Genomic DNA, 24114 nt, shown 5'->3' with positions numbered 1-24114 from the left:
GTTTAAAATTGCAGTCTGTTTTGTTAAAATAATCACAACAGATACTAAATTATTGTCCGAAAATAGGTTTTGAAGACAGGGTCAACATCGTTTTTTGACAGATTAAAAGAAAACACAATAGAAAAAGATAGAGTGAGAAGTAAGAAAGTAAAGATGAGAGGAAAAAACAAGAAACGCTTGCGAATCTTTCTGGTGCTTTCTCTGCTTTTGATACCTCGCAGCCCAATGCCTCTACTTTCACTGCAAAAGTTATCCCCTTCAATTTTAATGTTCCTCAGCACCGTATAATAGAGCTGAGTCACCTTTACTCTTCTATTTTATATTAAAAAAGTAAATGACTTGGGTTGTGAGGGAGAAATCCCTATGCGCTAATGGCCCTCCACTTCACAACCTTGTCTCCAAAATATCTCTAACATCGAACAAGAAACCGCCAACTGACAGGAAAAAGAGAGAGAGAAAAAAAAAATAGTCAATATTACCATTATTTTTAAAACAATACCCTTCTACCATCTATGCTTTCTGAATGAACTGTACACTTTCTTTATTAACAAACTATCCACGCACTGTGAATCCAATCTTTTGAGAAACACTTTCAAGTCTCCTCTATCTATAATTTTTCACATCATATTCATATCCTATTTGTGCCCACAAAAAGAATCCACAAACCCAACCCCTTTCACGGGAAAAACAAGAGAAAAAAGACAGATCATTTCAATTTCCCTGCCTTCAGTATCATGGCTGTGCTTCTTCAAAATTCAGCCATGAAAACAACCTGCATTCAGGTGATCTCTCTTGGTCACAGCCGCAGAAACACTCGTCTGTTTGTCAGCTATTTTCTGGATACTTCAGATGAAACTTTTTTTACTCACTATTACCGGTCTTCAATGAATATTCTACCCACAAAATCCCGGAACCTTTTTGAGTAGAGCTTTGGATCAACGGCTGAGATTGATGATGGGTCAACCTGTAAAGACTTGTAAGCATGCTCCAGTTTCTTGCTGATATCATAATCTTGCAGAATGTCAATAATTCCAAAATATAAAACAACATCGTAAGTTTCACCACTGCAACAAGGGGTGTATTGATCAAAATCACTCCTCCGACCCATGCGCTCTGCTCTCACTGGCATATTGGCTCCTAATCTAATCAATGATCTCCTGAAACATCAATAGATATATGTATAAGATGGATGGAGTATTGGAGTATAGTACATAAGATAAATACTGAATGAAAATTGAACAGAACATGCACAAGATAAATATGAAAAAATATCCAAGGAGAAAAATCCAATGACCAGAGCACATAATAACCGGGTCAACATTAAATTAAGCACTCCAAATTGTTTTTAAAGAGAGTAAGGACCACAAAATGCATGTGTGATGTATCCCCCACAAACAACTGTTTCCTGCTACTCTATCCCCAACTACACACTACGATGATTCAAACTACTTGCAAAGGTGAAATTATTATGTTTCATGAATGTCGTCAATTCAGCAGGTCTACAACAATTCAAGAGTTCTTATCTACTTTTTCAGTAAGACGGCAATGTGTACAAAATACAAGCACGCGTATTCTTAGGTTCTGAATGGTGAACTAAAACTGATTCAAGTAAAACACTGTACAGTCAGACATTGGATACAGATGTTACCAAGCCCGATTATTCCATCAACTTAAAAAAAAAGGGTAAAGGAAGTGAACTTTTTTCACATACCGACCAGATTTAACCCAATCCCTATCCTGCAGCTCTGCTTCCAGAAAGCGATAACCACGCATGAACTTTTCACTCTGATAAGAATCCTCCCACTTTCCTAAAAGAAGCAAAGCAAGAACAACAAAATTACTCATACACAGTTACTGTCATGTAAACATTCTGTACTATCACCACTGAAGTGAAATATGGATCTATACCTGTGCGCAAAAGAAACGGTGACAATCCCATTTTTTCATACGTATTATCATCACGAAAATGAAGGCCAACTAAGAGACTGTAATCCATAATTCCCTCAGCCTCCAAGAATTCACAGTCTCGCTCAATTTGTCTGCACATAATGTCGAGATAAGATTAAATCAACATATATGCATGGTTATTCATTGCCAAGTAGCAGCCATGAAAGTGTTAAATAAAACAAAAAGTAAACTGCATACTTGATTAGATCCTGGAACCAACTTTTTTGTAGACGAAACACAAAATTGAGATCCAGGTCCTTGAGGGTGGTGGTTTCGTCAATTTCTTCCTTGGTTTTATCTGTTGTCCGGCCATGGGAAGATCCTTTCAAGTCAAATCGTCTATGGATTGGATATTCCGAGCAGAAAAGATTGCCCATCACAATAAAGCGTGTCTGGATTTCAACATCAACAATTAGGCACTCAGGCACATAGAACTACTGCTTTAAACAGCAAACAACTTATCTTTGAAGATATATACCTTTTGGCCTCCAATTGGTTTGACACAATGCACTCCATAGAACTTTGTAACAAGTGAGTTCTCATATTTAGAAACATGTTGGTAATAGCTTCGGAGCATCCGAAGAAGCACCTGAAAGTTATGTCATCGTTGCCAAAGTTATGCATTAATAAAGATAACAACCAAGCCAAGGATTTATAGTAGCAGAAAAGTTCATAGAAGGACAAAAATTAATAACTGATTTGAATAAATTTCAAAAGTAAAGCAAAAATGGATCTCTCCAGAGATAAATAAATTCTGATGGTATGTTGATAAAAGGGATTTAACTATATACTGCTTTGGAGCAGAAACTAGGCTCTTTGAAATAAAAACACATCCATTAAGTATGCTACTAAACATAGAAGGATTTTTCATATTTAAACAGAGAATCTAAAAGAAATGCATCTAACCTTGACTTCGGATTTCTTCACCGTCTTTATCATAAACCTGTCATCCTGTGTCAAGTAGAAAAAGCTTCCACTTTTCCCCGGAGAAGAAAGCTCCCTGAGGGCATCATCCCCACATATGGCCAACATGTAATCCGCAGGGTCCACTTGAAATAGCTTCCTCAATTGTCTGCAATACAAAAACAGAATCCAGTCAACAAGAAGCAGAAAAAAGCTGCAATGAAACTCTTAACAGTATTCCCCAAAGATTGAGCATGTAATTATCATTGCAGTGTTAGGGTTTAAAAAAATTACCTAACCAATTGTGTCTATAGGATAAAATGATAAAGCAAAAAACGAAAAGCCTATACCTAAAAACCATAGGGCAGTAGTCTTTCCAGCGGAACTCCGCCGATTGGTGCGGTGGCGTAATCTTAGATCCTTCGGAGGGAAACCTAGTCCAGAACTTCTCCTTGGGTTCAAAATCGCTCGATTTAAGCCCTCGCGAAATGGAAGCTTCCTTCCCAACAGAGTACCTAGGAAACAACACAAAAACCAAAATCCATGAACATAGATTCACTAAACCGCAAATAATGAAAAGAATAAACTCAGAAAAGTTAAATATAAACCCACCTTATACCCAGTTGCAGTTTAAGCATAAGATCATAATTCTTATGCCCCTTAGATATAGTCTGGCCAGGTCTCTTCACCTCACCGGAAAAGCAACAAGGATTCCGTCGAAAAGGCTTAACAAGTCCCCGATCCGACCCGGATTCTCTCCCATCCCGATACAACAAGGACACATTATCGATGATATCACAGGTTATATCCCCCGCTTCACCCTCGGATTCCCAGATGCAAATCCGGGGAAAACTCTTGACCCCACTCGCTCTGGAACTGTCAACAGAAGACCTCTTCCTCATAGTTACGGTGAGATTATCACCACTCCCGGGGTAAAAGGTTCCATCAAGCTGGTGCAGCTTAAGGTCCTTGTTCCAGCACCCAACATAGCAGCTCCCATCGGGCCAAGTGAAAACCCCTTGCCCCTTGGGAACCCCGTTCTCCCACTGCCCCTCGTACCGATTCCCATTGGCCCAAATCAGAGTACCCCGCCCACAAATCACCCCGTTCCTCCACTCCCCGTAGTACTCGTTACCGTTTCTCCACACGTACCTCCCCTCCCCCTCCTGCACGTTCCGCTTCCACAACCCCTCGTAGAAGTCCCCGTTGGCGTAACGCTTCTGCCCGTACCCTTGCTTCCGGTCGGAGCTCCAGGACCCGCAGTACGTCTCGCCCTCGGATCCGGTAAAGGTCCCAAACCCCTCCATCCTACCCGATTTGAATTCACCCTCGTAGGTGGCTCCCGAAGGCCACGAGAACTTCCCCTTCCCGCACGCCTTCCCTTTCTTCCACTCACCCTCATACATACACCCGTCTCTCCACAGATACTTCCCCGATCCGCTAGGCGCGTTGCCCGAGAAGCTCCCCATGTACACGTCACCGCTCGGCAACCGCTTCTCCACCCTCCTGCTACTCACCTCCGATTCCTCCTCGCTCGGCGTCACTCTTCGGTTCCCGGCTTTCACCCTGTAAATCTCTCTCTCCGCCGCCGCGTCTGGGGTTTTGCTCCTGCCCTCCTGTACAACTTCTTGACGCATTTTTGTGGTGATCAACGCATTTACAATGTAAACTCACTCGCACCCCCTGCACATTACCAATAACAACTGAAACGTTGAGTGAATGAGTGATGATGAGATTCTGTGTAGAATTACGTTGGTTTTTTAGGTTGCCTTTGCTTTTGCTCTGCGTTTTGGTGGTTGCAATGGTGTTTGTATTTTTTGGTGGGGTGGAGGCATATCAACAGCTCATAATACAAGCCAGATGGATAGAGATTAGAGAGAGAAAACGATGGTGTGTTGTGTGTGTACATCATGCACACTCCTGCTTCTTCTTCTTTTTTTTCTTTTTCTTTTTTATTTTTTAATGTAAATATATATTATTGTTATTAAATGAAAATGGCTGAAAAGAAAAAGATGAATGGGTTTGAGTAATTAATTAGGCGGCTTTGCCTAGGGAACGTTGCTAACTGTTATTCGTTATTTTCAACAGGACCAATATACCCTCCTTCTTTCTGTAAATACCCTAACGGAACAGTTTGGTAATAAACATTTGACACCATATCACACTTTAAATGCATTGTTTCATTCATCCAACATTATCCAAGTGCAGAAATTTTACACAGCACCAGAGCAAGAAAAATTCAATTCCAACACCTCATCTCCCAAAAGTAAATCATGTTTCTCAACATTCCAAATATGTTCCAAGTCAAAGCTAGCCAAAATTTCCTCAATATTTTCCAAAGATACCACTTTAGGAGGGATCAGTGACGATAACAGTTTTAGTAAAAAAATAAGTTTGTTAGAGTAATTATGTTTTGGTTTAGTTTTAGTTCAATAATAGTCCAACTGTTGACACTGTCTGAAAATTGTTCGATCGCTGAGTAACTACGGATTATCGTGCATAACTTGTATAAATGGATTTTTAACTGAAATCTTGAAAATAGTCCAACTATTAATACTAAAAAGAAATCTGACCGACTCTCAATTGTTATTAATTATATAAATATAAATCTTTTTTGAAATAATATCAACTTACTAGTAACTCAGATACATTATATAAAAGCTGAAAGACCAAAACACTCAAGAAGTTATATCCTAATACAATGGGTCAAACCGACCAACCCCAAAGCCTTCCGATAAGTATAATTATGAAAAAGCATCAATATAACCAAAATTCACGATCTTTCAAATCTCTCAATTTAAGTCCAATTTCTTTTTTAAGCAAACAACAGCTCCAAAACCAAAATGCATTAGGACGTGCTTTTTTTCACACTTATTCTATTTCCAATTCCAAAGTGCTTCAAACAACAGTTATTCTATATGTATGTTTAATATCCTTTAAATTATTTTGTTTATCTAAGTATGATTACTAAAATTAAGATACAACAATAATTACTTTCTCATTTCATTGTCAATATTATGTTTTTTTATTTTTCCAAAAGAATGCTAGGTGATAACTTTTAAAGCGTAGACAGTAGTTTTTAGCTGAACTGTTATATTTGACTTAATTATCATAGAGTTGCTATGTATGTTATCTCGATAAGTATTTATCTTTAGAACAGTTATTTTTTGCTCAAGAATTCTGCAAATAAATGTAGTGTTGGTGCTGTTCAACGCTGATGTGATGAACTCGTATTGGGTTATTATTATTGTGCAGGTTACCTGTGAAAAAAAAAAAGACAATAAGAAGCATCTGTGGAGTGATTTATGTATAAATTAATGTTATTTTATTGAGAAATTAATTAACTTTTTTTATGTTTTTTTTACAGGATATATATGTATTTCGGCTGAGCGTGGCTTTCCAGAAAGACAGAGACACGTGCCCCAAATTAAACAAATGTTTTTTTTATGTAGTGACACATATTCTATAATGTTTTCTATCTCTTATGCTCATCATTATGCAACCTAATCCTCCAAATTATACTTATTGTCTATGTGACTTAAATCTATATTCACTTTTCTCTTAAAATAAAATCACATTTCAATGTGGTATGTGGAGAGCAACTTCCTCGGTTAAGACCTTATTAAATGATAAATAATACTATCAATCACCTTTAATACGAATATATAGATTATATAGAGTCATCTTGTTAGGTTTTAATTTATTATGAATAAATATTAGTTTAATACATTAAGTATTAATATATTTTCGTTTTTAATATAATAAGAAAAAATATATTATTTTAGTAAGAAACTTAAATTTTATTTACATTTTGTTCATGGTTTTATTCAACATGTATTTATGAATTTAATTTTAACAATTATAATGTGTATTTTTCAAAGAAAAAACTAATTTTAATATTCAATTAACCTTTAAAAAATTCTTTTACTATTCAATCATTTGTTTTTTTAATTGTGTTAATTTGTTTTGATGTTTACTGAGATGTTCTAAGTATATTAATTATCTATAAGCACAACATTATTAAAATATCTAATTTTTATAGAAGCTTATTTATCAATTGTTTTTAGAAAATTTGAACTAAATATATATATTTTTTATTTTCTTAGAATTAAAAAAATCACATAAAAAATTAAAATATAAAAACTTCAAATAATGAATGTGTAAAGCACAATTATTTATACATATTAAACAATGAATGTGTCAAAGTTCATAATTGTATTTAGCATGAAGTTATTTAGATTTTACAGTTATTATTATGTTAGATGACCCAAGATTTTAATTATAGCGTACAGAATTTTTATTTAACTTTTAAACATTAAATGTTGGTCAATTGCTAAATTATAGCATTTAACAGATTTAACAGTAATAATATCATTTTTTTAATATAAACCTATAAAAAATAAGCCTTTAAAATTAATTGATATATATATATATATATATATATATATATATATATATATATATATATATATATGTACGGATATGTATGTATCAAATTTGGTGAGTTGCAATCAATTTAAAACCTCATTTTGTCTCTTTTTATCCAATACTAGCATAGATATATATAATGTTCACTTAAAGACATAATTTTAAATACTTCTAATTAATAATTGTAAATTAGTTGGCCGGTTGTGTTGTGGATAACATGTAGCTGTTCAATTGTTTAATCAAAATGGTATATGTAATGCAATTATCAATTGAAAATATTCTAACTAGCTAAGTAAATTTATATACTGACTTCTTTTTTAAATATGATTAGTCAATATTTTTTAATAGTTTTAGTTAAAACTTAGGGTCTAAAAAAATAGTTTTTGGGTCATGAAGCCATTAGGGCAAATAATTATAATAAAATAATAACAACAGTGTATATAATATTTTGATGTTATCATTTGTTTTTCTAAAAAAATTATTCATAAATCACATATAAATTTAGAATATTTACTTAATGATAAGCATGTTTTCTAATGTATTTAATTTTGTATTGCACAACAAACTTCTAATTAAACTTCGAATTCTCTTAAAAACATTAAGGCTCTATTTATATTAAAGTAGTTTTGTACATAAAAGAATAATAACAAAAAAAATTATTGTTTGCGTATGTTGTTGATATGTATGTAATGAAAGTTGTGGATGAACTTGTGAGCGAGGACGTTTTTGTCTAGCCTCAAATATGTGAAGAAAAAACTGGAAAATCAATTTCATATAACATAATCTTTTACCGATACGTATTATATAATATTATAAGTAATTAAAAATAATAATATATAAGTTAAATATTTAAAATAGTTATTATGAATAATTTAGTTATTTTATAAATTTTCTTAAAATTATTATATCTAATTAAATCTTTTACAAATTTTTACAACTTTGTTTATTTTCCTTCACTTCTCATTCACTCTGTTTCTTTTTATTTAAATAATCTTACTTTTCATTTTCTTTCTCTTTTTAGTTTTTATCTTCTTCAAATTTACTCTCCTTGAAACAAATTAAACATATCTTCGAATGCTGGGTTGGCACATGGTGGATGACATTACATGATAAAATAACCCTAAATTATTTTGCCTAATTTTGTTCAAAATCATAACCATGAAAAATTGTTTTCGTATAAAACAAAGTTGATGCCTCTATACCAAATGATAATATTTTTTGATAAAAAACTAGATAATATTCATCAAAGAGACAAAATTGCAACATATTTTGTATCAATTAATAGTGAGAGGGTATGGGTACATTAAGGAAAGGTCGAATTCTTTTTGTTGTGGAGAAAATTCCTCAGAAAAATATTGTGGAAAACTAAGAAAGTCAGACAAAGTTGTTCTTCGATCATAACTACCTAAAAAATAGTCAACGATAAAATTGGCATATTTCAGCCCAATAATATAACTACCTAAATAATACTAATTCATAGAATAGTCAACGACAAAATTTGACATATAATTCAGACCAATTATCTAAATAATGACTAATTCACAAATTGGTTAGAGAAAATTGTAGTTAGATTCTCCAATTTAACAGGATAAAATAGAAAGAAAGATTGGGTATAAAAACTAATAATAGATAATAATTGTACCGCCATTGTATTTTCATAGATTCCAATATAGTTTGAACTTGGTAGCAGAGAATCCATTGTATTTATAAGTTGTACCCAACTCCAAAGTTATATCTTGTCGTAGAACTGTACCTTAGATTCTGAAGAAATTCAATACATTGTTTTGTTTCTCCAGCTCATATATCTATGCATTCACATGCTATTTGAAGCTTAAACCGATAACCATGGGGATATTACAAAGTACTATACATTCATTTCAAGTTTCGATTCATTATCCTGTTCATGCATATGCATGCCTCACATAAAACCAAACAACAACGACTAATCACTTTCATAAGTTTCTGCATATTCTTTCGACCCGAGGTATTTTTTGAGTGGAGTTTCGTCACAATTTTATTATGGCTTAAATATCTTTTTTGTCTTTATTTTTATAGTGTTTGTTGTAGATGGTTCTCATTTTTACCAAATGTTTAAAATGATCCTCATTTTCGTAGTATTTATTGCGAATGGTTCTTAATTTTACCAAATGTTTAAAATGGTCCTCATTTTCACAATTCGTGTTTAATTTAGTCTTTTTATGTGATGCCGTTTAAATCAGTAACGGAACATTGTACATATTGTATTACATTGTATTGGAGTATATTACGTGTACTGTACATGTGTATTAATTAGATATTTAGAGATAAATAGATGAGCTAGGGTTTATCGTTGAACAACCAACATTGCACGAATTACTACAATATTGTAGCCTCCAACGATTACAACCATATGTAAAGGAAGAAGATTGGACATGGGATTGCAGGAAGAAGAAGATTGCAAGAACACAAATTGAGAATGGAGGAAGAAGATTGCAGCAATTGACCAACTGCCCAACAATTTATTCTCAAAACCCTAGCTCACCTATTTATCCTCAAATATCTAATTACTACACATGTACAATACACGTAATATACCCCAGTATAATGTAAGGCGTCACAAAAAAAACAAATTAAATACGAATTGCGAAAATGATGACAATTTTAAACATTTGGTGAAAATGATGACCATCCGCAACAAACATTACAAAAATGAAGACGAAAAAGATATTTACGTCTTTTATTTTTAAGAAATATCTCATAAGATTGAAAAAATAAAAAATATTTAAACTATATTTTATCTCGACTCCTGATCTAAACAACGTGAACCTTATTAAATCTATCGGAACATTTATTAATATGTTAACATTTGTAGAGAATGTTGGGCAACGAGGTGAATATTCTTCGTCCGTGCTAAAGCTTGGCTATTCCATAGAGATTTTATAGATAGGTTAAAATACATTTTTGGTCCCAATTTTCGTCAAGTTTTTTCAAATAAGTCCTAATTTTGGTTTTGTGTTCAAATAGGTCCTAATTTTCGTCAACTTTGTTCAATTGGGCCCTTTTTTGCAAACACCGTTTAAATCATTAACGGCCATGAACAGTGACTACCACGTGTCATTTCGTGGTTTTTTTGATTTTTTTGATTTTTTTTTAAATTTTGTTAATTTTTTTAAAATGTACACGTGTCAACCTAGAAGTGTGCCACGTATCACTTCGTGGTTTTTCTGAATTTTTTTGAATTTTTTTAAAAAAATTTTAAAATTTTTTAAATTTTTTTTTTAAATGTCCACGTGTCAACCCAGTAGCGTGACACATGTCAAAGTCAATATTCTAAATTCAATTTGATCCCTATATTTGTTATTTTTGTTCAATTAGGTCCAATTTTTGTTAACATTAACCAATTTGGTCCCTCTCCAAATTAAAACCAAATTTAATTTTTATATTAAAATTCATATTTTTTATTAAATATCTTTATATAATATATTAACATTCACATCATTATAACTTTGATATAAAAATTAAATTTGGTCACATCTTCTATAGGGACCAAATTGGTTAATCTTAACAAAAATTAGGACCTAATTGAAAAAAAATAACAAATATAGGGACCAAATTGAATATAGAATATTGACTTTGACACGTGGCACACTACTAGATTGACACCTGGACATTTAAAAAATAATTCAAAAAAATAAAATAAAAAATAAAATAAAAAATTCAAAAAAATCATAAAGTGACACGTGGCACACTCCTGGATTGACACGTGTACATTTAAAAAAAAATAAAAAAAATAAAAAAAAATTCAAAAATACCATGAAATGACACGTGGCAGTCACTGTTCATGGCCGTTAATGATTTAAACGGTGTTAGCAAAAAAGGACCCAATTGAACATAATTGACGAAAATTGAACCTATTTGAACACAAAACAAAAATTAGGACTTATTTAAAAAAATTTAATAAAAATTGGGAACAAAAAGGTATTTTAACCTTATAGATAGGAGATATCTTTAGCTTCTGTTTAGTTGGGAAGGAGGAAAGTGAAAACAAAGGAGACGTTTCTGGTTTTATTTTTTTCTTCAAATAAATAAAACAAATATTTTTTCCCTTCAACTATGATTTTTAATTATCCAGGTTGAAGTTGTAGTTGAAAACTATAACTTTTCTTTTCAATGATTTTTTTTATGATAATCGTTATATTAAAATGATTTACACAACTGTCACCAAATTACAAACAATCTAGATCATTTTATAATTCTGAATATTCCTTTTAGCTATAATTTTTTTTTTTTAATTATGGTGGCTGAAATATAGTTGAAAATCATAACTTTTTCAATCCTTGTTATATTAAACCATCAATGATAACTATTTACACAACCGGCACCAAATTGCAATTTATAAAATAATAATTTAAACCATTTTCTATTAATATATAATTGATTAATTTAAATCAAAATTATTTATAATTTATAATTATTTACTGTCATAGAATATATTAAAAAATAGTATAAATAAATTAAAATTATTTTATATAGTAATGTAATTATTATGATATTATCATTGTTTTTTTATCTTGTAACATGATAATAACTTCATACTTGACACACTCTTTCAATTCTAAAAACTCTTTTATGTATATATAATATCGAATCATTAATATATATATATATATATATATATATATATTTATATACTTATACATTTCTATACATATGGACAAAGTATCTTATTAACACTAACACTAAAAATTGTATGAAGTTAGTTGAATCAATAAGACAAAGTGTTTTCATAATTAGATATCTATTTATTTATTTATTTATCTCTCTCCCTCTATATATATATATATTCTTAAAAAATAATATTTCAACATCATAAATAATGTCCTCGAATTCATCATCCTTGTTTGAATAAAAAACGTTACCATTTATTATTTCCTTCAACATCTAATCTTCTTCAAATTAAACATTTCAATACATTTAAATCTTCTTTATCATGATCAACGATAAGTTATATAAATTCCATATTTTCTCCGCTTCTTTCATATTCGCCAGGTGTGTGTTGGATTAACTCAACACCATTCCAAATTAGATAATACTTGATTTTTATACTAAATATCAGATGAGAAATAAAAAAGTCATCAACTAAAATATATCGTACAATTTTCCAAAATTTTGGTAACATAACATTTGAAATATAGACTTACCAAATATTAAACAAAATACAAAATAATTTTTCGAGAGTAAGACACTGCCAAGCACAATACCACTATGTCCAAAAGAAAGTATCAAAATAATAACAATTTAAATAATATTACATTCTATAATCGGGACAACTCAAGAGTTTTGACGGTCTAAAACAAACTTTAAAATAGAGGTAAGTTTTTTTATTCAAAATTATTTATTAAATTTTTATAATTAATTTTATTTAACATTTTTTATTTGATCCACAATAAGATTAATCCATTTTATCTTTCTTAAAATATTGTTGACACTGAAATCATTAACATTATTTTATAAGTTACGTATGCATTTGAAAAAGAATATAATTTTTTATATAACTAAGAATATTAATTAGTTAATCATTTTTCTATTATTTTGAAAAATGAATCTATTATTTTATTCTTAATCAATATACCTATTTTCTTAAAAAAAATAAGACTAAAAAATAATTTATCAAAATCTAATTTAAAATTAAGAGACCTAATTACTAATAGAAAAACTTATGATAATCAAATCCCAATTAAAAGATGGTTATGAAAAAACATATACTACATCACTTTTCCTTTTATATTCATAAAAAAATAAAATACAAAAACAATTATGAGATTGAAAAAAAATATCAAATATTAAACTAATATTTCACTCTCAAAATATAAGAGAAAGTTAGCTTTTTTTTTTAAGAAGTGATAACAGATGAGAAATAAGAACAGAAATAATGAATTTGAATTTAATTTTTTTTCAAAAACAAAAAAAGACATGTAAAAGGAGTAAATAAATACAATATTTGAGAATGATAAAAGAGGGTGAGAGACAACAAATAAAAATATCTTAATAAATATTTTTATTCCTTATTATATTTGATTTTAAAATTTATTATTTATCAACATTAAATATTATACTTTATAAAAAAGTAAAAATTATCTAATTTAATTTATATCAATAATATATATATATATATATACACTAAATATATTTAAAATAAAAAATAAAATTTTTTGAAAGGGTCATGACATTTACAAACTAATAAAGATCCATTTCTACGAATTCAATCACAATCAAATCGTGACATTTTCAAGAAAAATCACACTCTTACCTACTCTTACCGATTATGATAATTTTAATCTAAGGATAAACGCTGGAGGATCCAGAAAAGCCAAGGGACTCGATTCTAACAGAAGAATTATGCAAGAGAGTACATGGCATCTCTGCACCGATAGATCCATCAACGTCTTAGCAGGTAAAGCTATTACTATAATTGTTGATGCTTGACGTAATAACACCATCGTCTAGTTAACAACTACTACATGACATGACATACAAAGTAAAATCAACAAAATACTATAATATCAAAAGATGCTGATGCAAAAGGAATTTGGTTTTGGATTCTCTGAAAGATATCGCATGAGGCTTAAAAGACATATAAAGTTCAAATTTACCAAGTTAATCACTTTCTGTTTAATGGAATGTATTTATAAAAAGAAAAAAACCAACTACGGATAAGGTTCTCACGTAATCCTATGTATGAGTGTGTTCCATATAATATAACTATGAATAATGCATTTTAGTTTATTAATTATTTAAAAACTTTATTTTAATTATTCACTTAATTATACTAATAAAAATATACTTAATTATTATATATTACAGATCAATTTCAAAATATAAAATGAAATTAATTTATATTTTAAGTAATTATATTTCTTTTTTTTATGGCAAAATTAGTTATTAAACATTAAAATAAGTAATTTTATAAAACTTTAAAATTAAAATTATTTTATTTATTTATTATAATATTATTTATTTGCATTATTTATTATATTATAATTATAAAATACATATTTTATTGTATTTTTTTAAAACATGATCGGTTATAATTTACGCATAATTGATTAGCTTATGGGTAAATTTTAATACTTTATTCGTATATTTGTAGGAAAATTTTATAAAAAAAAATCACGTTTTTTATCTTTTAATACATTATTTTTTCTTTTAATTTTCTTACATTTCTACATTGTGTTTCCTATTCGAAATAATTCTTTAAGACTCGGAAAGTTCACTAATGAGAAAACAAAAATAGAAAATATGAAATATAAAAGAGAGTTCCATAAAAAGAAAAGTAGGGAAAGGAAATAAAACATTATTTTAGAAGGATAAATTGTTAAAAGTGGACTTTAAGCTTAACTCAACCCTACAAAACCGGCTTGTAAGGTGAAGTTTGAACCTCACTTATATATTGTGAATTGGCTTTATCTCTAGTTAATGTGGAACTTCCAACATAAATAGTTAGGGAGATAAAAAAAATAAGAGAAATTATAACATAAATATATTGAAATTTTTTGGATGGAGAGTAGAGAGTATGAAAACATGGATAAATAACCGATGGAAAGGAAGATTCAGGTACAGAAAATAATGGTTTGAGTGAGAACTTGTTCAACTCAACCTTTATACAAGAAATTTCTTTGGTAAAGATACAAAAGGAGATAAATAATAATTAGGTATCGAAAATGGAATCCATAAAAACTTTTATAGTAAGATTAGCATCCAAAACATACCAGATAACTTGATAGATGATGTGAATAATTTTTTCTAAAAATGATCTAATTGAGATATTTTTTTAAAAGTTGGGACTCGATTGACATATTTATAAAAACGGATACAAAACTGATACATATGAACAAAATTGAGTATCATTTAACTAATTAAAACTAATTTCATATTGACTTAACACACTTTATCAAAAACCACCCAAAAGAATGGACTAATCTTACTAGTATCACTAATCACTCACCCACATGAAACTAAACCATATTAATTGTAAGGCCCATTTTATTTGTTTTTGGTTTCAGCCCTAATGTCAGTGGGCCACCTTCGTAAGTGGGCCTAAGGCCGGCCCAACACTTATACCTTTAGGTATGCCCTAAACCTAAGGGGTACCCTACACTTTTCAGAAACCTTGTCCTTGCTGGGAGCTGCAGCCGCCACCCCTCTGCTAGGGTTCCGACGTCCCGCAGATTCACGTTTGGCTTGGCCTTTGTTCTGCTCACGTAGGTACCTTCAACCCTTACCGTCTCTGTCTCGTTTAGCTTTCACTGTAACAATGGAGACTCGTTTATAACTCGTTCCATCCACTGTTCCAGTTGCGAATCAGGCTCTAGGAGTGGCTGTGGTCCTTGTTCGTGCCCAGAAACCCCAACTGTTGGCCTTCTTCCAGGTACGGGAAGCTAGGGTTCTAGTTTCGAGTCCTTTTTTGAACTGTTTATGAGTTATTTGTTGTTTGTACGGTTGGATCTGTTATTTGGATGTATAAGAGTGCTTTGCATGTGTGTTTTGGCCGGAAAACATGGCTGTTTCAGTGAAGAACAGTGGCGAGACCTGTTAATCTCGCCCAAGCGAGTCAATCTCGCCTAGGCGAGATGAAACAGGGAGGCCCCTGCGCGAAATCTCGCCCAGGCGACTCGCTCACCTTTTGAGCGAGCAGGCCACTCGCCCAAGCGAGAGGGATCTCGCTTAAGCGAGATCCCGTGATGCCCACACACCCGACTTGGTGCTCTCGCCTAGGCGAGGGGGAGGCTCGCCTGAGCGAGACGTCTCGCCTGAGCGAGATCCCTCAGCCTGGGCGAGGCTGTGCTATAATTTGGACGTTTGATGTTTCCCGAGTGATCTGTTTTGATTGGGTATGATTGTGTGATGATGGGCAAGTATATAATGGAGTATGAAATATATTTTTGGCATGATTCATGAATTGTGGAGGAATGGGTTGGTATGAGACTTAGCATGTGAAATAAATGAGTGGTTTGGGACTAAAGGAACATGGTATTATCATGAGATGAGACCCCAGACCCATCGGGGCGGTAATGAACAGTGGTATGGACTCAAATGTGATGCATATGAGGAATAAATCTCATGGATGGATATGGAATTGAAAAACATAATTTAATATTCTCTTAATTGCTAATTTATGAACGTTGGTCCGTGTCAGCGTGTAATTCCTTGGGGTCTCTAGGTGAGACCTCCGGGGTCGTGCTTCAGTGGTCGGGACGTAATTCCATGGCCCCTGCTAGTGGGTGTTCATGGTGGTGCCCCATCTGTATAACTAGGTAAGGATTCAAGGTAAGGTTGCATCCTGACACTCCGAGGAGCCAGTTAGTCTCACTTAGAGCGGACTGACTCCTGTGGTGGGAGTAGCAGGAGGCCTGAAACTCACTAAGGGCTAACCTTGTGGTGGGAGAGATTTGATTTATTGCAACACTGGTAATACATGGCTCAGGATCGAGCAGCTCAAGTTCGAGCAGGGGTACCCACACAAGTGCAAGCATCCGCTGAATCCGACCAAGTTATACGTATCCGGATGAGTCGAGTCGAGTCGTAGTGTATTGGATGAAGAGTCGTAACATGTTTGGTTGCTATGTGGATATGAGATGATGAGAATATGTTTGACTGCATAATTTATGTTGTTAGCGCTAGCTTACCCGTTTTGTTGTATGTCTGTGTTGTATGTGGCCGTTTTTCCTTGCGATGATCATCAACTTGGTTGATGGGAGCAGATGGGCGAGGTCCTCGTGGTCAGCAAGGGAGTGGTGACCCAGCAGCTTAGCCATCCGGGCTAGTTTTTCGAACGTCTTCTCTTGTGTTTTCTTTAGGGCTATGGCCCTTGTATTTTGTTGTTACCGGGTTTGTAAACTCTTAGTCAAACTGTTTATTCTACTTTTGTTTGGCATCGTGGTGTGCCTGGTTTTGTAGGGGTGACGTTATGAACCCCAGGATTGCATTGTCGATTTATCTATGTGTGACGTGTCCTTTAATTTCACGTATTAAATTAAATGGGACGTTACATTTATGGTATCAGAGCGGTCATTCCTTAGGTCTGTGGACTTGGATGTCCGCTTAGCTTCTCTGTGTGTCTTCTGAGTGTTCTTAGTTAAATTCTTGCCTTTATCGAACCTAACCAAGTGATTTTCTGTGTGCCAGTGGATTATGGCACCTCCTCGCCGAGCTTCTTAGTCATCCCAGGGGGACACATCAGATATCGCCAGAGCTATAGAGGCGATGGTAGCAGCTATGACTCAGCAGAGTGCTGCGATGATGCAGCAGCATGAGGCATCTATGCAGCAACAGGCAGCGTCGCTTAAGCAGCAACAGGCAGTGATGCAGCAGATGGAGGCTGCGAGGGTAGCTGCTGAGGATGCTCATAGGCAGCATATGGAGGCCCTCCGCCAGATGGAGGAGAGCAGGACGACGACGCCTGTGGTTGGCCCTGAGCCACGACCTGCGATCAGGGAGTGGAGCTTGGAGGACTTTTTGAAGCACCACCCAGCAAAGTTTGATGGGAAGACCAGTCCTGATGCTGCAGACCAATGGCTAAAGGACCTGGAGCGCATCTATGATGCGAAGATGTGCCCTGCAGAGAACAGGTTGGCGTTCTCAGTCTATATGCTCACGGGAGAGGCAGAGCATTGGTGGAGCAGCACCAGATCCATCCTTGAGGAGAGGGATGAGGCAGTGACATGGGAAACCTTCAGGGAGAGATTTCTCTCCGAGTACTTTCCAGACAGCATCAGATACGCCAAGGAGGTGGAGTTCCTCCAGTTGACCCAGGGAGGGAAGACTGTCACAGAGTATGTTGAGAGGTTCAAACACCTCAGCCGTTTTTATACCCTACCGCTTGATGAGGAGTGGAGATGCCGTAAGTTTGAGAACGGCCTCAGGGGAGATATCCGCTTGATGGTGGCACCCTTGTCCATCAAGGACTTTGCTGCTCTGGTAGAGAAGGCCAGAGTGATGGAGAAGATGAAGCGCGAGGTGGAGGGTCAGCGCCCACAGCAGCTGCAGCCGTCGCAGAGGATAGGTGGACCAGCTGGGTCCAGGCCCAGACATGAGGAGAGGAGGATGCCATATGATAGACCACACCATCAGCCTCAGGAGTCTAGGAGCTTTCCTCCGCAGCAGGGTAGAGTTCGGTGTTACTCATGTGGAGGACCCCACCCAAGGCATGCTTGTCCACGTAGGGAGGGATACCGTCGATGCAACAACTGTGGCAAGGAAGGCCACTTTGGGAGAGATTGCCCCAACCTTTCTAGGGCAGCGACACGCCCTCCAGTTCAGACACCCCAGCAGCATCAGGGGAGGGACAAAGGCAACAGGCCTCAGGCGACGGGCAGAGTGTACGCCATGTCAGGAGTTGAGGCATCAGGCTCAGGTAACTTGGTTATGGGTAGTTGCATGATAGCTAGTTCTTCTTGTTGTGTGCTATATGATTCTGGAGCGACACACTCTTTTGTGTCTTTTGCTTGTGTGGAACGTCTGGGTTTGCTAGTGAGCGAGCTACAGTGCGAGCTCGCGGTGTCTACTCTGGCGTTGGGATTGGTCACGACGTCGTCTTTGTGTGCTCGGTATCCAGTGGAGGTAGAGGGACGCAGGTACAAGGTGAATCTAATCTGCTTGCCTCTGCAAGACTTGGAAGTGATCTTAGGGATGGATTGGCTCTCTGCTAGTCGCGTCCTTATAGACTGCCGAGAGAAGAGATTGTTGTTTCCCGATTCTGAGGATCTCGAGTTAGTGTCCCCCCAGGGGGCGGTGAGGGAGATTCAGAGTGGTGCGCAGTGCTTCATAATCTTCGCTCGTATGGAGGTGGGAGAGAGAGAGAGAGACCATCAGTCATACCTGTGGTACATGAGTTTGAAGACGTGTTTCCAGATGAAGTACCAGGGTTGCCTCCCAGTAGAGAAGTGGAGTTCTCTATTGACCTGGTACCAGGGACGGGTCCGGTATCGATGGCTCCATATGGCATGGCTCCGGCAGAGTTGGTAGAGCTCAAGAAACAGATAGAGGATCTGATGGAGAAGCAGTTCATCCGACCCAGCACTTCACCTTGGGGAGCACTAGTGTTGTTGGTGAAGAGAAGGATGGGAGTTCGCGCCTGTGTGTGGATTACAGGCAACTGAACAAGATGACCATCAAGAACAAATATCCGCTCCCGAGGATTGATGACTTGATGGATCAGTTACATGGGTCATCAGTGTTCTCGAAGATAGATCTGCGATCAGGGTACCACCAGATTTTGGTAAAGGCTGATGATGTGCAGAAGACGGCCTTCAGATCCAGGTATGGCCACTACGAGTATGTGGTTATGCCTTTTGGCGTGACCAACGCTCCAACAGTGTTCATGGACTACATGAACAGGATCTTCCGACCTTTCCTAGATAAGTTTGTCGTGGTCTTCATAGACGACATCCTTATCTACTCCCGGACTCAGGAGGAACATGCAGAACACCTGAGGTTGGTGCTTGGTGTTTTGAGGGAGAAGCAGTTGTATGCCAAGCTATCCAAGTATGAGTTCTGGTTGGACGAAGTTCAGTTTTTGGGGCATGTGATATCAGCACAGGGGATTGCAGTGGATCCAACGAAGGTCGAGGCAGTGGTAAAATGGGACAGCCCTAAATCAGCCACAGAGATTATGAGCTTTGTGGGATTAGCAGGATACTACCGGAGGTTCATAGAGGGATTCTCCAAGATTGTGGCACCTTTGACTTTGCTTACCCGGAAGGACCAACCCTTCATCTGGACGGATAAATGTGAGGAGAGTTTCCAGGAACTGAAGAAGAGACTGACCCGTGCACCGATACTCGTGATTTCGGATGTCGGAAAGCCGTTTGAGGTCTACTGTGACGCCTCCCGCCTTGGACTTGGATGTGTTTTGATGCAAGAAAAGAAGGCAGTGGCGTATACTTCATGACAGCTTAAGGTGCATGAGCGTAATTACCCCACTCATGACCTTGAGTTGGCAGCCATAGTTTTTGCCTTGAAGATCTGGAGGCACTACCTTTATGGTGCTCAGTTCCGAGTGTTCAGCGACCACAAGAGTTTAAAGTACTTGTTTGATCAGAAGGAGCTGAATATGAGGCAAAGGAGGTGGATGGAATTCCTGAAGGACTACGACTTCGAGCTCCTATATCACCCAGGGAAGGCGAATGTGGTGGCAGATGCTCTGAGTAGGAAGACGGTACACGCAGCGCATCTCATGATAAAAGAGGCTGAGCTACTAGAGAAGTTCAGAGACATGAGGCTACAGGTGGAGTTGGGGTCCGAGTCCATTAGGTGTAGTACCCTTACTATATCTAGTGACTTCTTGGGATCGATCAGAGAGAGGCAGTTGTTGGATGCTAGTCTGAACAGAGTTAGAGGACAGCTTGTAACAGATGAGGCTAGAGACTTTGCTGTGAGTGATGATGGCATACTGAGGTTTCGAGGCAGAGCATGCATACCTGATGACGCAGAGCTGAGGAAGTTGATCCTTGAGGAAGGACACAAGAGTCGTCTTAGCTTGCATCCTGGCATGACCAAGATGTACCAGGACCTCAAGGAAACCTTCTGGTGGCAGGGGATGAAGAAGGATGTGGCTCAATTTGTGTCCGCCTGTCTGACATGTCAGAAGGCAAAGGTGGAGCATTCGAGACCCGGCGGCGTTCTACAGTCTTTAGAGGTACCAGTGTGGAAATGGGACAGCATCTCCATGGATTTCGTGACTCATCTTCCACGGACTTTTAGAGGACACGACACCATCTGGGTGATAGTGGATCGGTTGACCAAGAGTGCTCACTTTTTGGCGATGAACATGAGAATGTCTATGGCCAAGCTAGCCCAGTTGTACATTAAGGAGATAGTAAGACTTCATGGAGTGCCCTCGAGCATAGTTTCCGACAGAGACCCACGGTTCACATCCCGGTTTTGGCAGACGCTACAGAGTGCTATGGGTAGCAAGCTCACCATGAGTTCAACTTATCACCCTCAGACCGACGGTCAGTCTGAGAGGACGATCCAGTCATTAGAGGATTTGTTGAGAACTTGCATATTGGATCATCTGGGGACTTGGGATGAGGTGTTGCCCTTGATAGAGTTCACCTACAACAACAGTTTTCATGCGAGCATTGGCATGGCGCCATACGAGGCTCTTTACGGCAGGAGGTGTAGGACTCCTCTTTGCTGGTATCAGGAGGGAGAGGCCGTGTTGATTGGACCTGAGTTGTTAGAGCAGACCACCGAGAAGGTGAGGATGGTGAGAGACAGGATGTTGGCTTCGTAGAGTAGACAGAAGGCCTATGCGGATCGCAGGAGGAGGCCCTTGGAGTTTACAGCGGGAGACCATGTATTCTTGAGGGTGACCCGAACCACGGGCGTGGGAAGGGCTCTCCGCTCAAGGAAGCTTTCGCCTAAATTCCTTGGCCCGTATCAGATCACGAGGAGGATTGGACCAGTGGCTTATGAGATAGCTTTACCCCTGCAGTTGGCGAACCTTCATCCAGTGTTTCATGTGTCACAGCTGAGGAAGTATGTATTCGATCCGGCTCACGTGTTGGAAGCGGAGGATATACAGATCAGGGAAGACCTCACAGTGGAAGTACCACCCATCGCTCTCGAAGATAGCAAGGTTGAGGAACGTCGTGGAAGGACCATCAGTCTTGTCAAGGTCATCTGGGATCGGAGGACAGGTGACTCAACTTGGGAGTTAGAAGAGGACATGAGAAAATCACATCCACATCTGTTTACCTGGTGAGTCTTTATTTTCGAGGTCGAAAATTTTCTTGTCGGGGAGAATGTAAGGCCCATTTTATTTGTTTTTGGTTTCAGCCCTAATGTCAGTGGGCCACCTTCGTAAGTGGGCCTAAGGCCGGCCCAACACTTATACCTTTAGGTATGCCCTAAACCTAAGGGGTACCCTACACTTTTCAGAAACCTTGTCCTTGCTGGGAGCTGCAGCCGCCACCCCTCTGCTAGGGTTCCGACGTCCCGCAGATTCACGTTTGGCTTGGCCTTTGTTCTGCTCACGTAGGTACCTTCAACCCTTACCGTCTCTGTCTCGTTTAGCTTTCACTGTAACAATGGAGACTCGTTTATAACTCGTTCCATCCACTGTTCCAGTTGCGAATCAGGCTCTAGGAGTGGCTGTGGTCCTTGTTCGTGCCCAGAAACCCCAACTGTTGGCCTTCTTCCAGGTACGGGAAGCTAGGGTTCTAGTTTCGAGTCCTTTTTTGAACTGTTTATGAGTTATTTGTTGTTTGTACGGTTGGATCTGTTATTTGGATGTATAAGAGTGCTTTGCATGTGTGTTTTGGCCGGAAAACATGGCTGTTTCAGTGAAGAACAGTGGCGAGACCTGTTAATCTCGCCCAAGCGAGTCAATCTCGCCTAGGCGAGATGAAACAGGGAGGCCCCTGCGCGAAATCTCGCCCAGGCGACTCGCTCACCTTTTGAGCGAGCAGGCCACTCGCCCAAGCGAGAGGGATCTCGCTTAAGCGAGATCCCGTGATGCCCACACACCCGACTTGGTGCTCTCGCCTAGGCGAGGGGGAGGCTCGCCTGAGCGAGACGTCTCGCCTGAGCGAGATCCCTCAGCCTGGGCGAGGCTGTGCTATAATTTGGACGTTTGATGTTTCCCGAGTGATCTGTTTTGATTGGGTATGATTGTGTGATGATGGGCAAGTATATAATGGAGTATGAAATATATTTTTGGCATGATTCATGAATTGTGGAGGAATGGGTTGGTATGAGACTTAGCATGTGAAATAAATGAGTGGTTTGGGACTAAAGGAACATGGTATTATCATGAGATGAGACCCCAGACCCATCGGGGCGGTAATGAACAGTGGTATGGACTCAAATGTGATGCATATGAGGAATAAATCTCATGGATGGATATGGAATTGAAAAACATAATTTAATATTCTCTTAATTGCTAATTTATGAACGTTGGTCCGTGTCAGCGTGTAATTCCTTGGGGTCTCTAGGTGAGACCTCCGGGGTCGTGCTTCAGTGGTCGGGACGTAATTCCATGGCCCCTGCTAGTGGGTGTTCATGGTGGTGCCCCATCTGTATAACTAGGTAAGGATTCAAGGTAAGGTTGCATCCTGACACTCCGAGGAGCCAGTTAGTCTCACTTAGAGCGGACTGACTCCTGTGGTGGGAGTAGCAGGAGGCCTGAAACTCACTAAGGGCTAACCTTGTGGTGGGAGAGATTTGATTTATTGCAACACTGGTAATACATGGCTCAGGATCGAGCAGCTCAGGTTCGAGCAGGGGTACCCACACAAGTGCAAGCATCTGCTGAATCCGACCAAGTTATACGTATCCGGATGAGTCGAGTCGAGTCGTAGTGTATTGGATGAAGAGTCGTAACATGTTTGGTTGCTATGTGGATATGAGATGATGAGAATATGTTTGACTGCATAATTTATGTTGTTAGCGCTAGCTTACCCGTTTTGTTGTATGTCTGTGTTGTATGTGGTCGTTTTTCCTTGCGATGATCATCAACTTGGTTGATGGGAGCAGATGGGCGAGGTCCTCGTGGTCAGCAAGGGAGTGGTGACCCAGCAGCTTAGCCATCCGGGCTAGTTTTTCGAACGTCTTCTCTTGTGTTTTCTTTAGGGCTATGACCCTTGTATTTTGTTGTTACCAGGTTTGTAAACTCTTAGTCAAACTGTTTATTCTGCTTTTGTTTGGCATCGTGGTGTGCCTGGTTTTGTAGGGGTGACGTTATGAACCCCAGGACTGCATTGTCGATTTATCTATGTGTGACGTGTCCTTTAATTTCACGTATTAAATTAAATGGGACGTTACATTAATCACTATTATTGTGAACAAAAAGGA

The 24114-nt window shown here is 37.1% G+C and overlaps 2 protein-coding genes across 3 annotated transcripts; one reads left to right on the top strand and one right to left on the bottom strand.

The window, feature by feature from the left end:
- Positions 1-449: 449 nt before the first annotated feature.
- LOC114163867 (phosphatidylinositol 4-phosphate 5-kinase 2) lies at positions 450-4759 on the bottom strand. 2 transcript variants are annotated; one of them, XM_028048234.1, is made up of 8 exons: positions 3463-4758; positions 3201-3365; positions 2854-3019; positions 2426-2536; positions 2146-2339; positions 1909-2039; positions 1712-1808; positions 450-1157 (listed from the first exon to the last, which is right to left on the bottom strand). In XM_028048234.1, exons 1-8 carry the CDS (start codon positions 4485-4487, stop codon positions 872-874), a joined length of 2175 nt encoding a protein of 724 aa, XP_027904035.1. In that variant the 5' UTR covers positions 4488-4758; the 3' UTR covers positions 450-871. The 2 variants fall into 2 exon arrangements, with proteins under 2 accessions (XP_027904035.1, XP_027904036.1); XM_028048235.1 differs by having other exon boundaries at positions 914-1157; positions 1716-1808; positions 3463-4759.
- Positions 4760-17673: 12914 nt separating this feature from the next.
- LOC114163681 lies at positions 17674-19281 on the top strand. Its single transcript, XM_028047975.1, has 2 exons — positions 17674-18050; positions 18249-19281. Exons 1-2 carry the CDS (start codon positions 17674-17676, stop codon positions 19279-19281), a joined length of 1410 nt encoding a protein of 469 aa, XP_027903776.1.
- Positions 19282-24114: the final 4833 nt, after the last annotated feature.

The sequence above is a fragment of the Vigna unguiculata genome, chromosome 9 (assembly GCF_004118075.2).
Source record: "Vigna unguiculata cultivar IT97K-499-35 chromosome 9, ASM411807v1, whole genome shotgun sequence".
Lineage (NCBI taxonomy): Eukaryota > Viridiplantae > Streptophyta > Magnoliopsida > Fabales > Fabaceae > Vigna > Vigna unguiculata.
The sequence above is the reverse complement of the archived record's forward strand: the minus strand, read 5'-3'. Positions and strand labels throughout refer to the sequence as shown.